Source organism: Castor canadensis, chromosome 2 (genome assembly GCF_047511655.1).
Source record: "Castor canadensis chromosome 2, mCasCan1.hap1v2, whole genome shotgun sequence".
Classification (NCBI taxonomy): Eukaryota; Metazoa; Chordata; class Mammalia; order Rodentia; family Castoridae; genus Castor; species Castor canadensis.
The window spans coordinates 3,215,951-3,230,696 of record NC_133387.1 but is presented as its reverse complement, the minus strand read 5'-3'; the positions used below and the strand labels follow the sequence as shown (position 1 = coordinate 3,230,696).

Sequence of the window (14,746 nt, the reverse complement as noted above, 5' to 3'; positions counted from 1 at the left end):
CTAGAGATGGTGAGCCTTTTTTCATGTGTTTTTTGGCCATCTGAATTTCTTCTTTTGAGAAAGTTCTGTTTAGTTCACTTGCCCATTTCTTTATTGGTTCATTAGTTTTGGGAGAATTTAGTTTTTTAAGTTCCCTATATATTCTGGTTATCAGTCCTTTGTCTGATGTATAGTTGGCAAATATTTTCTCCCACTCTGTGGGTGACACCTTCTTTTGTAAGCACATGCATTCACACCTGTGCCACCTGACAGCATTACTATCGTACGAAATGGCTCACATGTTCTGTAACCCCACTATGTATAGTTTATAATATCTACTACGTATAGCACAACCTCTGATAAACCTAACTACTACCTTTTTCTAAAACTAATTATGTGTTCTTTATCACTAAATTTATAGTTAATATTTAGTAATATCTAATTTAAAGCCCTGTAATCATCTTACACTCACATACTTTTGGTTGTATTTCACCAAGACAAGTCTGCTACACCTCTGAAAATGGCCCACAAGGCTCCCTTCCTAATCCCAACCCAGCAAGGCCTTCTCTCTCTCTCCCTCTCTCACTGAATCCCTTTCTAGAGAGGGTTGCTCTGCAACCCAGAAGTCCAATCACAGCAGTACAATGGAGTGAAAAGTACACTGCAGCCAAGGTACACTGGGCTTGTGCAAAAATAGTAATAGTGATAAAATGTTTTCAATCTTAAAATTTTTCTGATATGCTGATTATAAATTTGTAACATACAGAGAAGTATAAGGAAACAATAAAAACTACATATGACAATAGTGCCTAGCATTAAAAGGTTTTCATTTTAGCCAACTTTAAAGATCATATAAATATACATTTGTACCAGACCTGAAAAATCCAAATCCTATTTAGAGAGGCAATTTTGCTTTTTTTAAGGATCTGCATCAAACTGATGCGGTAGAAACAATAAGAGAGGATTTAATAATTTTAACGAACTTCCAGAATTTATAAGAAACAGAAGAGCACAGCACAGATAAACTTACTTACTCACTGCCTGGACACAGGAGGAACTGCGTTCAGACAGGTAACATCACTTGCGCTAACTGACGATGGTAACTGAACACTAGGTTACCTAATCTACCACCCAGCTGAGGAAGAAGGGAGAATGCATCCAACCCCCTTTTAGCTGGCCCAGTACCCTTGCTCTAAGATAGAAGAACACAAGCCTCCTCAGAAATACCACTGGAGGGCACCAAACGATGGGTGGGCCGGGCACTGCCAGGGGCAGGAGCACTCACCACTGCATCCTCTGCTGCCCCATGACAATGAATTCCAAACAAATTGCTTCATGTATTTTTTTTTCTTTTTTGGCAGCACTGAGGTTTGAACTCAGCACCACTCGCTATGCAGGTGCTCTTACCACTTGAGCCACTCCACCAGCCCATTTTTGTTAATGGGTTTTTTGAGAAAGGGTCTCAGGAACTATTTGCCCAGGCTGGCTTTGAACCTCAACCCTCCTGATCTCTGCCTCCTGAGTAGCTAAGATTACAGCCCGGCTGTTCCATATAATTCTTAAATGAGTTTAAGCAATACCAAACTGGTTTTTATATCACTTTTATTACAGTTTAAGGCTTTCCTTAGCTGGGAGTTAGGAGAACAGAATATACTGAAAATGTGAAATACCCACTCCTCTCACTACTCAGAGTTAACCACTTTGACCATTTTGGTTCCTCCTTTCAGTTTTTTTTTTTTTTTCTATTTCAATTGGTTGAGGCAAAACACTGTATAAGCCTATCTTATATCCCGCTTTTTCTTTTTTTCCAATTAAAACATTTCCTGGGCTGGTGGAAAGGCTCAAGTGGTAGAGCACCCTGAGTTCAAACTCAATACCACACACACATACACACACACACACCCAAATTTCCATGTCTTAATATATTTCCATAAAACCTAATTCGAAAGTGGCTACAGATCTACACACTGTATAAATATGCCTAATAAAGAGTTTCTTAAACATTTCCAAATAGTGACCTCCTTGTTTCCAGTTTTACCTTCTTACAAGTAATGCCTGGAACATCTCTATGAATCACTCTGTTCTTAACTTAATGAGTATTTGAAGGCTCTCCATCGGCCGAATTCTATAGAGGAAGTGTTACACTGACTCCACTCTCACCAGCAACGAGGACAGTCTGTGTTTAGCATCTCCACCAGCACTGAATACAGTTACAAATCTGCTAAGCAAAGATTCTTATGTCTCTGCTATTAAAAAATGCTCATGTCTTTGCTTAGACAGTATATCAAGTATTCTGATATGCTTATTACACATACTCCTTTTTACAAACTGTAAAATCACTTCTGACTTATCCGCTAGTCTTTGTTTTTTTCTTATTGATATATAATGAAAATTCAGATTATTTAAGAAAATTCTTGGGCTGGAAGAGTGGCTCGAGTGGTAGAGTACCTGCTTAGTAAGCCCTCAGCCCTGAGTTCAAACCCCAGTGCCGCAAAAAGAAATAAAAAAAAAAAATTCTTAGACTGGAGTTCCGACTGAATTTTTCCTTGTCATCTTTTAATTTCATTTAAAGAGCCAGGCATGGTGGCCCACACGTGTAATTTCAGCACTTGGGAGGCAGAGATAGGAGAACTGTAGTCTGAGGCAGACTGAGCAAAAGATCCTATCTGACAAACAAACTAAAAATTGCAAAATGGACTAGGGGCATGACTCAAGAGGTAGCACTCTTGCCAAGCAAGCATGAGGCCCTAATTGCAAACCCAGTACCACCAAAAAGGAGAGAAGAAAAGTATTTAAAACAATTTTTTTTGGTGGTGCTGAATTTGCACTTAGGGTTTCGAGTTTGCCAGGTAAGTGCTCTACTGCTTGTGTCACACCTCCAGTCCTTAAATACTTTTAATATTCAAGTTTTATCTTTGTAATTTCTTTAAATTAGAAAGACTATTTTTCCTTTAAAACTTTAAATCGTAAAGATAAGCACAAGTATCTAAATAATTATAAGCATGCCAGACGAATTCAGAGTACACAGTCAAGTTTAACACAAGGCTTCTCGGCAACTGGTTAACAATGGGTCAAATATAGTCATGTGAAAACACAGATGTCATGTACACAGCACAAAGCTAACTGCACCCATGCTTACCTGAGAAAGGCAGGCAGTAACTCCAAAAAAAATCTGGCATGACTCTGGAGAGAAACCATTGACTCTGTGTGGTAGTTATTAAGATTACAAAGGTGTAAGATCAGTGCAGCCCATACTTCACCGACAGACAGACCTGACTTGCCTACTTGCAAAGCCCCCTACCTCCACCCTCCCACTCAATCCACTTAGAAGAGACAAAGATGACCAGCGTGCAGAGAAGACTGGAATAAACAGAGGTGGGAAGCACGAAAGGAAGCAAGTGATTTTCGGTAAAGTACATTTTCAAACCTAATCTTGATTTACATCATAAATAAAATGGACAGTACACATTCATGGAGAGACACTTGACCTCCTGATAGTTGTTAACACATATAAACACATACACACATACAGACGTTAAGTACACACGTTTTAAAAGCAAAGCAAAAATGTCTGAACTTTATTTTAGAAGGTGATCCCTTCTTCTGCATAGGAGAGAAACTCCCTCCTAGAAGAGTCTGAGCTCTGGCTTCATCACCACCACCATCTTTGTGAATTCACCAAAATTCAGGGCTCAGAGGCTGGAGGAGTGGCTCAAGTGGCGAGCATGAAGCCCTAAATTCAAACCCCAGTATCATGGAAAAAAAAAAAAAAAGCCCTCTGGGCTCCAGGCTCCCCTTTTCTAAAACAAGTTAGAATAGAAAATGTCCAAACTCATTTCTAATTCTAAAGTTGATTTTAAACTTCATTCAAGTTAATTACTGAGAACATGGTCACAGTTACACGAGGGGCACGTGGTCTCTGTGTGCCTCTACTTTATAGTCTACTCAAAGCAGATCCAGTGACTGCTTTCAAACAGTCTGGTGCTCAGAACTCAAAATGGATTTAAGTACTACTTCTCCTTCTTACACCTATTAACACACAGGTCAACTGAGAACAACAAAGTCTCCTTCCTAGCTGTACTAAGCTCTGTACACCCAACATGACACCTTCAGCTCCATTGTCCAAGACCTGCTCCACCTCCCCACCTTAGCCCAGAGGCTTCCTATGGCTAGACTGGGGAAGCATTAACAAATCTGGGGGCACTGTCTGTCCCAGGCTCAGGAGCCTCACTGATGGTGCTTTAGGCTTTCTACAGACAGGCAAGGAAGAGCTCAAGTGAAGTGACAACGTTTTTCTGTGGCACTGGTGGTTGAACTCAGGACCTCACACTTTGCTAGGCAGATGTGCTACCACTTGAGCCACTCTGCCAGCCCAGGTGGCTTCCTCCTTCCTTAAGGAGGAAGTCTGGTGTGCAGAATAAATGACCCAGAACAGGAAAACTGGACTCTCTTCAGAAATTCTACCCCTCTCACAATCTTTTCTTTCCTTCTACTTATAAAGAAAACCAAACAAAATTAAAAACAGTGAAAAGTAAGAACTGATTTTCTTCAACTCTTTAGATTTTGTATGAGAAATTTTTGAATTTTTGAGTTGTAATTGCTAAAGTTCTATAAATTTCCCAAGAAGCGCTTTTAAATGAGTACTTCTCTGTTCTTTGAGGACGTCTGTAAATATTTCATTATAAGATTCTTTGTTTGCATTGATTCAATAGGGCAATAACTGCATTCAAACAAACGACCTAGTAAAGCTGCAAAATCAAACAGCGTGAATGACATAATAATCTCTTGCCTAAATCTACAATTTCAACATCACCAGTGAATGACACCAGGAATCCTTAAAAGTGATTTCCAGAGTCAGGTTCTGTGTAGTGAACCTCCAGAGAAGCTTCATCCTCCAGAGTGAATCGGAAGCCACCAGGCCTAGAAAGGTGAACAGTGGGCCTGCTGAACACCTCATTTCTGACTCCTGGGGCAGAGTCACATGCAAGAAATGCTATATGACCAACACACTAGAGGACACTCTGTGAGGGCAGAACAATGTCTTTTTCATCACTCTTTCCAGCACCCACAGCAAGTGCTAAACGGCTGTATGGAATTAATAAACCTTCCATCCAGCAGGGCACCAATGGCTCATGCCTATAATCTCAGCTACTTGGGGGCTCAGTTCAAGGTTCAGCTCAGGTAAATAGTTTGCAACACCCCAGCTCTGAACTGGAGGTGTGACTCAAGCGTTAGCTCACCTGCTTTGCCAAGTTCAAACCCCATCCCAAAACAAACAAGCAAACAAACCTTGCATCCGATGTAGTTAAAGATTAACAATGCATGCTATAAAAGCTAGAAATTTTCTTCTCAGGCTTTCTCCCCAATTTACTCTTCAAATCATTCATGATTTGGTTTCTGTACACTTATAACTATAGAAGTATTCTTTGTCCAAGTGGTATCACAAAAGTTGAAAGGACTAGAACTTGTGCCTCCAGGTCCTAGCTAGAAATGCTTGTCACAGATGGTCCCCCTTTTGACAAGGACCAGGTATGGAACATCTGACACAAGATAGAAACAGTGGGTAAAGAGTAGAGAGCAACAGCTGACCCTAATTAACAGTCCTGCTTTTCACTCAGTAGCTGTCACTTCAGTCTTACCCGTAGTCATCCTCCCCTCCCCAAACTCAAAAAGGATACGGCAGAAGTGCTCCACACTGCACGGACAAAATCACCCAAGAAGGCTGAAAAAGAAAAGATTAACTCAAGTCAAAACAATTACGATTTGTAATGAAAACGGCAAGATCTCACTGGTGGTGCTTCTATAAATTAAAAGCTAAGGTGACTGATTATAAAACCTCCACCTACAAGCATGAGTATCCAAGTAGCAGCAATATCACAACAATCAGTTATTAAAGCCCAAGCCAGAAACCAACTCTAGAACAAAATGCTACTATATTTTTAAAAACTAACGATACATAGACATTTAAATTCTAGACTGGCACACTTATTTATTACTACTGACCTCACAACCAGATGGGTGAGACAGCTACCCACTCCACTTACCACCACAGCCCCACCAAGGTATAGTCAGTCCTCATACATTCCTTTTTTTTGGAGTGGGGGGAGGAGCTGGGAGGGGTAACTGGAGAACTGGGGTTTGAACTCAGGGCCTACACCAGCCCTTTTTTGTAGTGTATTTTTTTTCAAGATAGCATCTCACAAACTATAGCTGGCTTTGAACCACTGATCCTCCTGATCTCTGCCTCCTGAGTAGCTAGGATTACAGGTGTGAGCCACTGGTGCCCAGTGTATACACTCCTTCTTGAATCCTAAGTTTAGCTGAATCCAAATTCATAAAACCTTTCCTTTTTTTTTTCTTAAGTAAAGCCAAAGCAATACATTGTTTATAAACCATACAAATTACTTCTGGGCTGGATGTGTGGCTCAGGCAATGCAGCACTTGCCTTGCAAGCCCAAAGCCCTGAGTTCAAACCCCAGCAGCACAAAAAAGTAAATAAACAAGTAACTCTAACTGCTTGATAAACTTATGAATTCCAAAACTCACATTAACTATCACAACAGATGAATTACTATCTTTTGGGCACTTTGCATTCTTGGAAAATGATCTCCTTTTATATTAAATTAAACTAATTATCCTTATTCTGACAGCCGTAGCTCAAAAATTCCTAAAATATAGCAACATCCTGGCTAGCCAGCTACCTTCCAGAAACCTCACCCACAGGGAGCACACAGAGCACTCACTGCTCATCCACCGATGCAATCAAATATTCAGCCATCTATTTTGTATAGACATGGCACAAGGCGCTGGGGACAAGAAAAACGCAAAATGCAACCAACAAGAAAATGCAGCCCCTGCTCTTGTGCAAGTTACATCCAAGCTAATCATTGTCAAATTGTGTTTATACATGAGCTGCAGACAACAGTGCATCCCCAGCATCACTTTTAGGTTGACATGTTCATTTTCCAACACAATGTTCAAAGCCTATTTTCTGAGAGGACAGGAATATTAAATGTTTTGTAAGACAAAGATTAGTTTTACTTGGGATAATTATTTCATGACAACTTATTTATGTTTTAGACAATTTATGGCATAAAGCACATCAAATCTGAAAGAAGGCCCTGGATGTGTCCATCCACATACTTTAGCCCACATTTCTTCCACTTTCTCCTAATCCTGGGGAAATTCCTATACATGTAAGTATTGAGCTAGCATCGATAATCTGTACTGGCTTTGATTCTTCTGACTTTATCCTCATGTGGGCCACACTTTCTTCTCAAAGTGACACCAGAAGCTGCTTGGAGCCAGTGGAGACACAGCTGAGCTCTAAGGGAGATTCCCTGAAACAGTACTGCTAGCTATTCGGTGGTCTGGTGCTCTGGTGTCCAGAAGATTTTTACAGTATGGGGCAATGCACTGTAAGGTTAGAATGGGGGAAGATGGGATTCTTCTTGTGTTAAGTGGGAGAGAGGCTATAGTGACCCCAGATGTATTCTCAAGCACCTAAGAACCAATCTAGAACTGCATCCCCTTACACCCATCCACACATCACACACCCTGGCAAGCCCTCCCCAGGAGCTGGGTAGGCTTTCCCAGTTAAAGACTCCTGGAGTAGCTACCACAAAATCCAGTCCAAGAAAGAGGACAGCCACCCTGAGGCCTCAGGTCAGATATGTGGAGACAGAATAATGGAGTTAAGAAGTAGGACAGATTGATAAAGCAGAAATGAAGACCTATAAAAATAAAGTAAAAAGAATCAACTTATCCCAGAGGCAAGGAAGAATATACAAAAATAAGCCCACTACAAGTCAGCATAATTGACATGTCTAATGATGTCCCAAGGCCACTGAGAAAAATGTTTCCATTTAAAAAGTCATTTTTAAAGTTTTGGGGCCTAAAATTCAAGCTTTACACATCTATAAAATTCAAATATGTAAATGATGGATAAACTGTTACTGTGCATAAGAATGCCTTATTTGTCAAATGCACTGTCAAATTTAATATCAGGTAAAGACCAAGTGATATGCCTCTAGGGATCCAGGCCTCAGCCTTCAGTCAGTTGAATTCAGACTCAACCATCAGCAGCAGGATCTAAATAAGACAGGCCATGGTTGAGACTAAGAATAGGAGGTTCAGAACTGCCCTGGAGAGAACCAACTGCTGGATCAGCTCTGACAAGCCCTATCATCCTGTAATGCAACACGACAGTCCCCAGACAACACAGACACTGCCGCACATAACAAGTAGGCTGGGATGCCGAAGCAGGTGCCAATGAAACAGGCCTCTATCCAAGAAGTACAGCCAAAGTGTGCAAAAGTCAGATGGGGACATAGCCCGCCACGGCTGACTAACTGATAACTGTCAAGTCCTAGGAATTTCTGTGCGGTTTTGTTATATACTGACTTTCTCAGGAATACAACTACTGTGTAAAATGAAAGCGGACAGCTCTGCTTAGCTTACATGCTTGCCAAGAGATGGATGATCATCATTCTGAAATGTCACTTCACAAGTGGCAACTTCACTTGTGGGCTATGGGGCTCTACTTGTACTGGCGACATTCAGCAATCCTGCAGACAGCAGCATCTGGCAATTTCACTGCATTCCCTCATGTGGTTGTGCCCAAGCATTTACATATTGAAAATATGTACATATATACATTTCATGTTGGGCAATTTATGTTTGCTTGTTTTGGTGCTAGGGATTAAACCTAGGACCTTATGCATGCTAAGCACTGCTCTACCACTAAGTTACACCCTCAGCCCCTTACATATATTTTTTTAATTACGTGATAAATTGTCTTACATATGATTTTCACTTCAGGATACTAAAGTATTCATTCTTTTCACTGTAAAATTTATGTAAGACATGCAAAGTCGCTTTAAGGCAACCATGGCTCCAGACTACTGTCTGAGAGAAAGAAAATTTGCAGGAAGAGCAACGGAATGAGCACAGATGGAAGAAAGAGGTTGCCTAGGCTCATAGCCTAGTCTTGCTATCAAGTTTACAATGTGGCATCAGTTGAACAGACAGGAAACCTGCTGACCATCAGTCTTCACAAACAACATGGCCAGAATGAGGCGGAGCTGGCCAAGCTGCCACACAAATGCCAGTATACGTATGTGACCGCTGTATTTACCACTCTGACTTAGGTAGCAATCCCGTGAGAGTTTGGTTTATGAGGACCTCCTCCTGAAGCAGATCCACTTGCAGGCTTGTTTGCAAAAGTGAAGTCTGTAAATCTGCAAAGAAGCTTTAGACCTCGGACACTGTGAAGTTACCACTCCTAGCAGCTCCCTGATTGACTCAATGGCAATCTGTCTTCACTACTAACTCTCGTTATTATTAAATCACAATAGTTTTAATACTGACTTTAAGGCAAAGCATTTAATAGCACAAAGAGGGAAAATAATAGCAGTACAGAACTACGCTACACAACACGCTTTTTGTTTGTGCCAGTACTGTGGGGGGGTTAACCTCAGGGCCTACAACTTGGTACGCAAGTGCTCTGACACTTATGTCATGCCTCCAGCAGTGCAGAAATATTTTAAAACAAACATATAATACAGAAGATTAGAAATAAAACTGAAGGATCATTACAAAATTAACAAGTTTGCCACAACAGAGCAGCACAGTATATATATCAATAATATCTGAATAACTTATCCACCAGCCAAAGACCCCTGTCCCTTTCTACAATAAATGGCCTGTTGGTCAGATTAGATAGCAGTCCAGATGGCCAACAGATGGACAATGTGACTCCTGGTCACTATGGCCCTTCTCAGAGTTACATGGCATAGTTAAAGGGAGAATGGACTCCCTTCAAGCTGATCTAGCTGGAAATCACCACCACCTGCCACCAGAGGGAAGGAAAGCAGCCTTGGTACAGAAGTTGCCTCTTGAGAGGCCTTTGCCTGCTTTTAGAGTTAAACATACTTTCTTTCCCAGGATAATGCAAATACCCATGTCATTCACAGCAACAGACCATTTCCTAGGACAGGTTTCCTTGCTTGGAGAGCTTGTGGGACATGACAGCACATGGTCGCTCCTACAGCAGGTGTAAAGGCTGACCTCAAATGACTTCCATAGAAACCCTGCTACAGGGTGATGGAACTGAAAGGCCTGAAGCTAAGGGAGGCTACTAAAATGTTCAAGGATTTTATTTACCTGGTAACTTTCCACGTAAGGCAGAACTGCAGCAAACCCTGAAAAGAGCTATGCCGAAGTGCAATGCATTACTTTCAAGATACATAATGAAAAGACACGAGACTTTCTACTGACCTTCACAACAGGTAAGTCAAAGACTTCCCGAGCCTCTCCAACCTCGGGATTGTCCCCATCCTCTGAGATTATGTGTGAGGCTAGTGCATTGTACGAGACTTCTTTGGCTTTTCCAGCTTTAAGAAGCCGAATAACCTTAAAAAAAAAAAAAGAAAAAAAACACATAAAAATGGAAGATACTGTATCACAATTCTGATTTATGCAAATAATTATTGAAAATAATAGAAACTTTTAATAAAAACACCCCCATGTACCCTACATAGAATTAAAAGACTTTTTACTCTGAATAATATGCCAATGAGACATTTGGGACAATAAAAAGCAGCAAATCTTGACTCACTGTGAGCCATTACCAGTATCACCTGTCCTGAAGACAGATGAGTAGGACAGACCAGGACATACCAGTCACTGCTAAGACCAGGCTATGAAGGACCCTCCACCTGTGCCTCCAACCTGAAGGCTTGGAGACAGGTGACTTCACCACAATTAGGGAGGTTCTGGAAGAAGAGATCCATGAACAGAACCCTCACATGATTTATAAGTATCAGTCAGGCAGAAATACACAAAAGAGGGGTAGGGAGACACACAGCATTCATTCAAGGTACAAGGCAGGTGAACTCAGACCACAGATAGTCTAGCCTCAGATGCTATGTCAACAGTGTGTACTTCAGAAGGATTTCAAATGGAACGACCAGATCGTATAAAAAGAAGACCATCACCATAAGAAAGGATTGGGTTTGGCCACGTAACCACACACAGAAATCCAGTTAAGACACTAACTGTAATAATCCAGGCAGGTAACTGAACTAAAGAATGTTGTTAGCAATAGGAAGAAGATGTTACAGAACTAGCCTGACTATTGGAAGGGACACAGAGAAAGGCAAGATAGAAATGCTGGTCACTCCCTGAGGAATGCAGCAAAAGTGCAGAGGGCGGGGGAAGAGCACAGCCTTCAGTTTGGGGCACACTGTTTTTTGGTGCCATGTGATACCTGGCAAAAGGCCTCCAGTTACATCAAAGAAAGGACCTGTATGTCCAGCAATGGAATCGCCCGTTATTATATACATGAAGGCCAAAGCTCCAAGAGTGAATGAGGTCCTCCAAAATGCACTGCATGGATGGTTACCCGGAAGTCAAATACTGGCAACACATCAGAGGAAAGCAGCATCAAGCAGCCAGGAAAGGTGAGGGTCAAGGAACAGCTGACTGATAACACGAACTGAAAGTGGATACCAAGTACAAAGGTGACATGGTGTCCACATAGCTAAACTGTTCAACAAGGCAGCAAACTTTTTAGAATAGTTTATTGATTATTAGTAAATATGAAGTAAAGCAGATGTAACTATTGTATGATAAGTGAAAAATCCATGGTCACCAGCCATGAGCCATCCCACCTTTCTTTCTTCCCTTGACCACAGCATCTTCCACTTCACACATGCACTCCACCTGTGCACCTCTCGAAACTCTGTGAACTCTGTTGCATGCAACAGCCTCACCTCCATATGCGTTTTCTCTTCCCAGGCCCCTCTCTGCTTCCTTCTCATGACGAATTTCCTGAAGCAACAGGCTTACCTTTCTGTCTTCACTCTCATTCTCTATTCACTCAACTCCCTGCAACCCAGCCCTCTGCACCAAAACGCCACTGGAAACAACTCAAGATTTTCAGACTTTAAGGACACCAAAACCAGTAACAGCTTCTTGCCAGTCTCCATGCTGGGTATTCCCACCTCACACCAGGTTTATCTTGCCACTTCACTCCTGATAGCGCCCAGCCTGATATGTCCCAAACACATAAATGCCTTCCACTGCTAGCACGTACATTCCTCATTAAGAAAATAATCTCTTACACTCCTCTGCTGATGTCAAGACCCAATTAAGTCAGGTGTCAGTGGCTCATGTCTGTAATCCTAGCTACTTGGAAAGCTAAAATCAGTAAGATCGATGTTCAAGGCCAGCCCAGGAAGATAGTTCTCAAGACCCCATTTCCAAAATAACCAGAGCAAAATAGACTGGAGGTGTGGCTGAAGCAGTAGAGTGCCTGTGTTCAAACCCCAGTCCCATTTAAAAAAAAAAAAAAAAAAACCAAAACTCAGCTGAAATGACATTTTGGTGGTATTGCCCTACGCATCCCAGGGGAGAAACACGTTCCCTTACAGCACCTATCAACTCCCACTGCAACAGTAGGCACTCAGATGTGCTCCTCTCCTACTGCCCTGGATCTTCATATTATACCTGGTACCTATCTTAATACCTAAGCTGTACTAAAATTCAGCACCTGTGCACTTTCTGAATCTGTATTTACAAGTTCAGAGAACAGTTCTTCTGGCTGTAAACTTTTTAGAAACACACTACTTCAGATTAACGTTTTGCCAAGGACATTTTTAAACACTTAGATTTGAGTCACAGTCGAACAGATATGGCTCCAGTTTAGCTTACTCCTGGTTTGAACACACAATTCAAGTACCCTGAAAGAGTCAAAGTCTTAAAGAGCAGGAAGGAAAGTAATGAGAGGAATGATTGGTTGTGGTGATGGGGAAGGGAGGTGTAAATCAATACTGGAAAAGGCCATGCTGTTCCACTCACTCACTTTGATCACTCTGGGTTCAACACCTGTTTAACTCTGTACATCCAAAACTAGAGGTCTCAGTGTCCTAAAGTTACAATGGAAATTGGACCCAAGGGAGTTAAGTTAGGAAGATACAGGCACAAGCTTCTGGAAGGCCAAGATCAATAGGTCTTCCACAATTCCTTCTATACCGCCCAAGTTTACGTGTTAAACGTCAACCTCCGTGCCTAAGCTCTGGTCACTGAGCCCTCCTTTCCTCAAACAACGCACTGCTGACATGACACCCAAGGTAACATAACCACACAAGATGACACCCAAGGCAGCACAACTGTGCAGTGTTAAGAAAGGAAATGTTTTGCAGCCTGACATGAAGAAAACATTAAACCAAGATGTATTTCTATCCTCGTTTAATAAGCGTGGTGACGAAATGCACCTATGACTTGAGAAAACCCACAATATCCTTTGCCGTGGGAAAATTAAATGCTAACTGGGACGGTGTCACCAGGGCACTCTCCGCATTTACTGTGCAATTCATCCAATTCGGGAAATGGAGCGAAGAAAGCCGGAGCCCTTCTGCACCGGCAGGGACCGGGGTGCAGCGAGCGCTCTCCGCGGGCACAGGACCTGCGCTGCCACCCCCGCAGCGGCGGCCACTGTCCCCACCGCCCGTTCGCCGCCCCCCCCCCCACTGTCTGACCCGTTCTTCTGGAGCCCAGACCTCCGCAGCGGGGCCGAGAGAGGATGCGCTCCCGAGCACTCCGGCTCCCGAAAGGGGCGCGGGGAGCAGTGGGGGCTGCAGGGCCCCCGAGGGACGGAGCCCTGCGGGTGGGAAGGGGGACAGGGGCCGGGCGCAGGGGTCGCGGTGGGGAACGGGACAGGGACGCAGCTCTCGGGGGACCCGGCGCGGCTCACCCTATGCGCCCTCGCACCCCGCCAGCGCCCTCCCCCGCGGCCAGGCCTGTCTGGCGGCCCGGTGTCCTGCGCCCGGGCGCGCGCCCGCGGAGGTGCGGGGGACCCTGCGGGACAAGGTGCGGGCAGGCCGAGGGGCGCAGACGGTACCTGTGGGTCGATGTCGCCCACCGCGTAGTACTTGACCTCGCGGAACATCTCCTCTGGAACTTCGGGCGCCGGGTCCGACATGATCGCGGCGGCGCGGAGGGCTGAGCGGCGGCGCCCGACCCCCCGCCTCCCCCGGACCCCGCCACGGCCGACACCCCCGCTCGCCCCACCAACCGCCTGGCCCGTGCGGCCCCAGTCCGGCCCGGTAAATCGGGTCCCTCTCCCCCTCCCGCCGCGCCCCCGCCCGTGCCGAGCGCCCCAAGCGCGGGAGCCGCGCGCGCCCTGGAGGATGCACCATCGCGCTCGACCGCCGAGGGGGAGCACCGGGAGCGGCCCAGGCTCCGGGGCCTCCTGGCATCTCCCCTGCCAGGGAAAGCGGCATTTGGGGCGCTAGCACCAGCCAGTCCATTCCCAAGACTAGAGGTCTGAGGCCGTCACCCTCCTATGAGCGAGCCCCAGCGATTCGGGGGAGCCGGTCCCCCCCCACGGCGTCATAGTGGGCCAGTCCAGGAAGCAGGAGCGGGGCGGTCCTCCCGTCACCCCACGCGGCCGATCGGCGGCGCGTGCGCGGGGAGGGGGCGGGGCCTCAGCCGGGGAGGCTGCGACGGCGACGGCGACCTGATGGGGCGGGTGCACCGGCCCGGGTGACGCCACCGCAGCTGCGGCCGAACGAGATGCTTGGTCCGAGCCCATCCTGCGACGGGATTCCTGGGGCGCGCCGTCCGTCGGATGCCCTGCCCTCGCGGCCTGCGCTGGAGACCAGTTCTGAAACACACCCGGCGCTCCTGAAGCCCTGGATTGGCCGGGTGATGAGCGGTTTCCATCACCGCCTTTAAGCAGTCACCGCGCGTCTGCGTGAGCTGG

The 14,746-nt window shown here is 44.7% G+C and overlaps 1 protein-coding gene across 3 annotated transcripts in view; it reads right to left on the bottom strand.

The window, feature by feature from the left end:
- Positions 1-14,041, bottom strand: part of Paxip1 (PAX interacting protein 1) — a 55,745-nt gene extending 41,704 nt beyond the window's left edge. For 2 of the 3 annotated variants that reach the window (XM_074060107.1, XM_074060101.1), the window contains exons 1-2: positions 5,658-5,693; positions 3,119-3,182 (exon numbers count right to left, since the gene is read on the bottom strand). Coding sequence is in view for 1 of the 3 variants with exons in the window: in XM_074060096.1 (XP_073916197.1) it covers positions 3,119-3,182; positions 5,658-5,701; positions 10,258-10,392; positions 13,883-13,963 (324 nt within the window). In the remaining 2 variants the exon portion in view is untranslated. Of the gene's footprint in view, positions 1-3,118; positions 3,183-5,657; positions 5,702-10,257; positions 10,393-13,882 lie in introns of those variants that run through there. The other variant, XM_074060096.1, reaches the window with a different exon arrangement.
- Between the last annotated feature and the right edge of the window lie 705 nt (positions 14,042-14,746).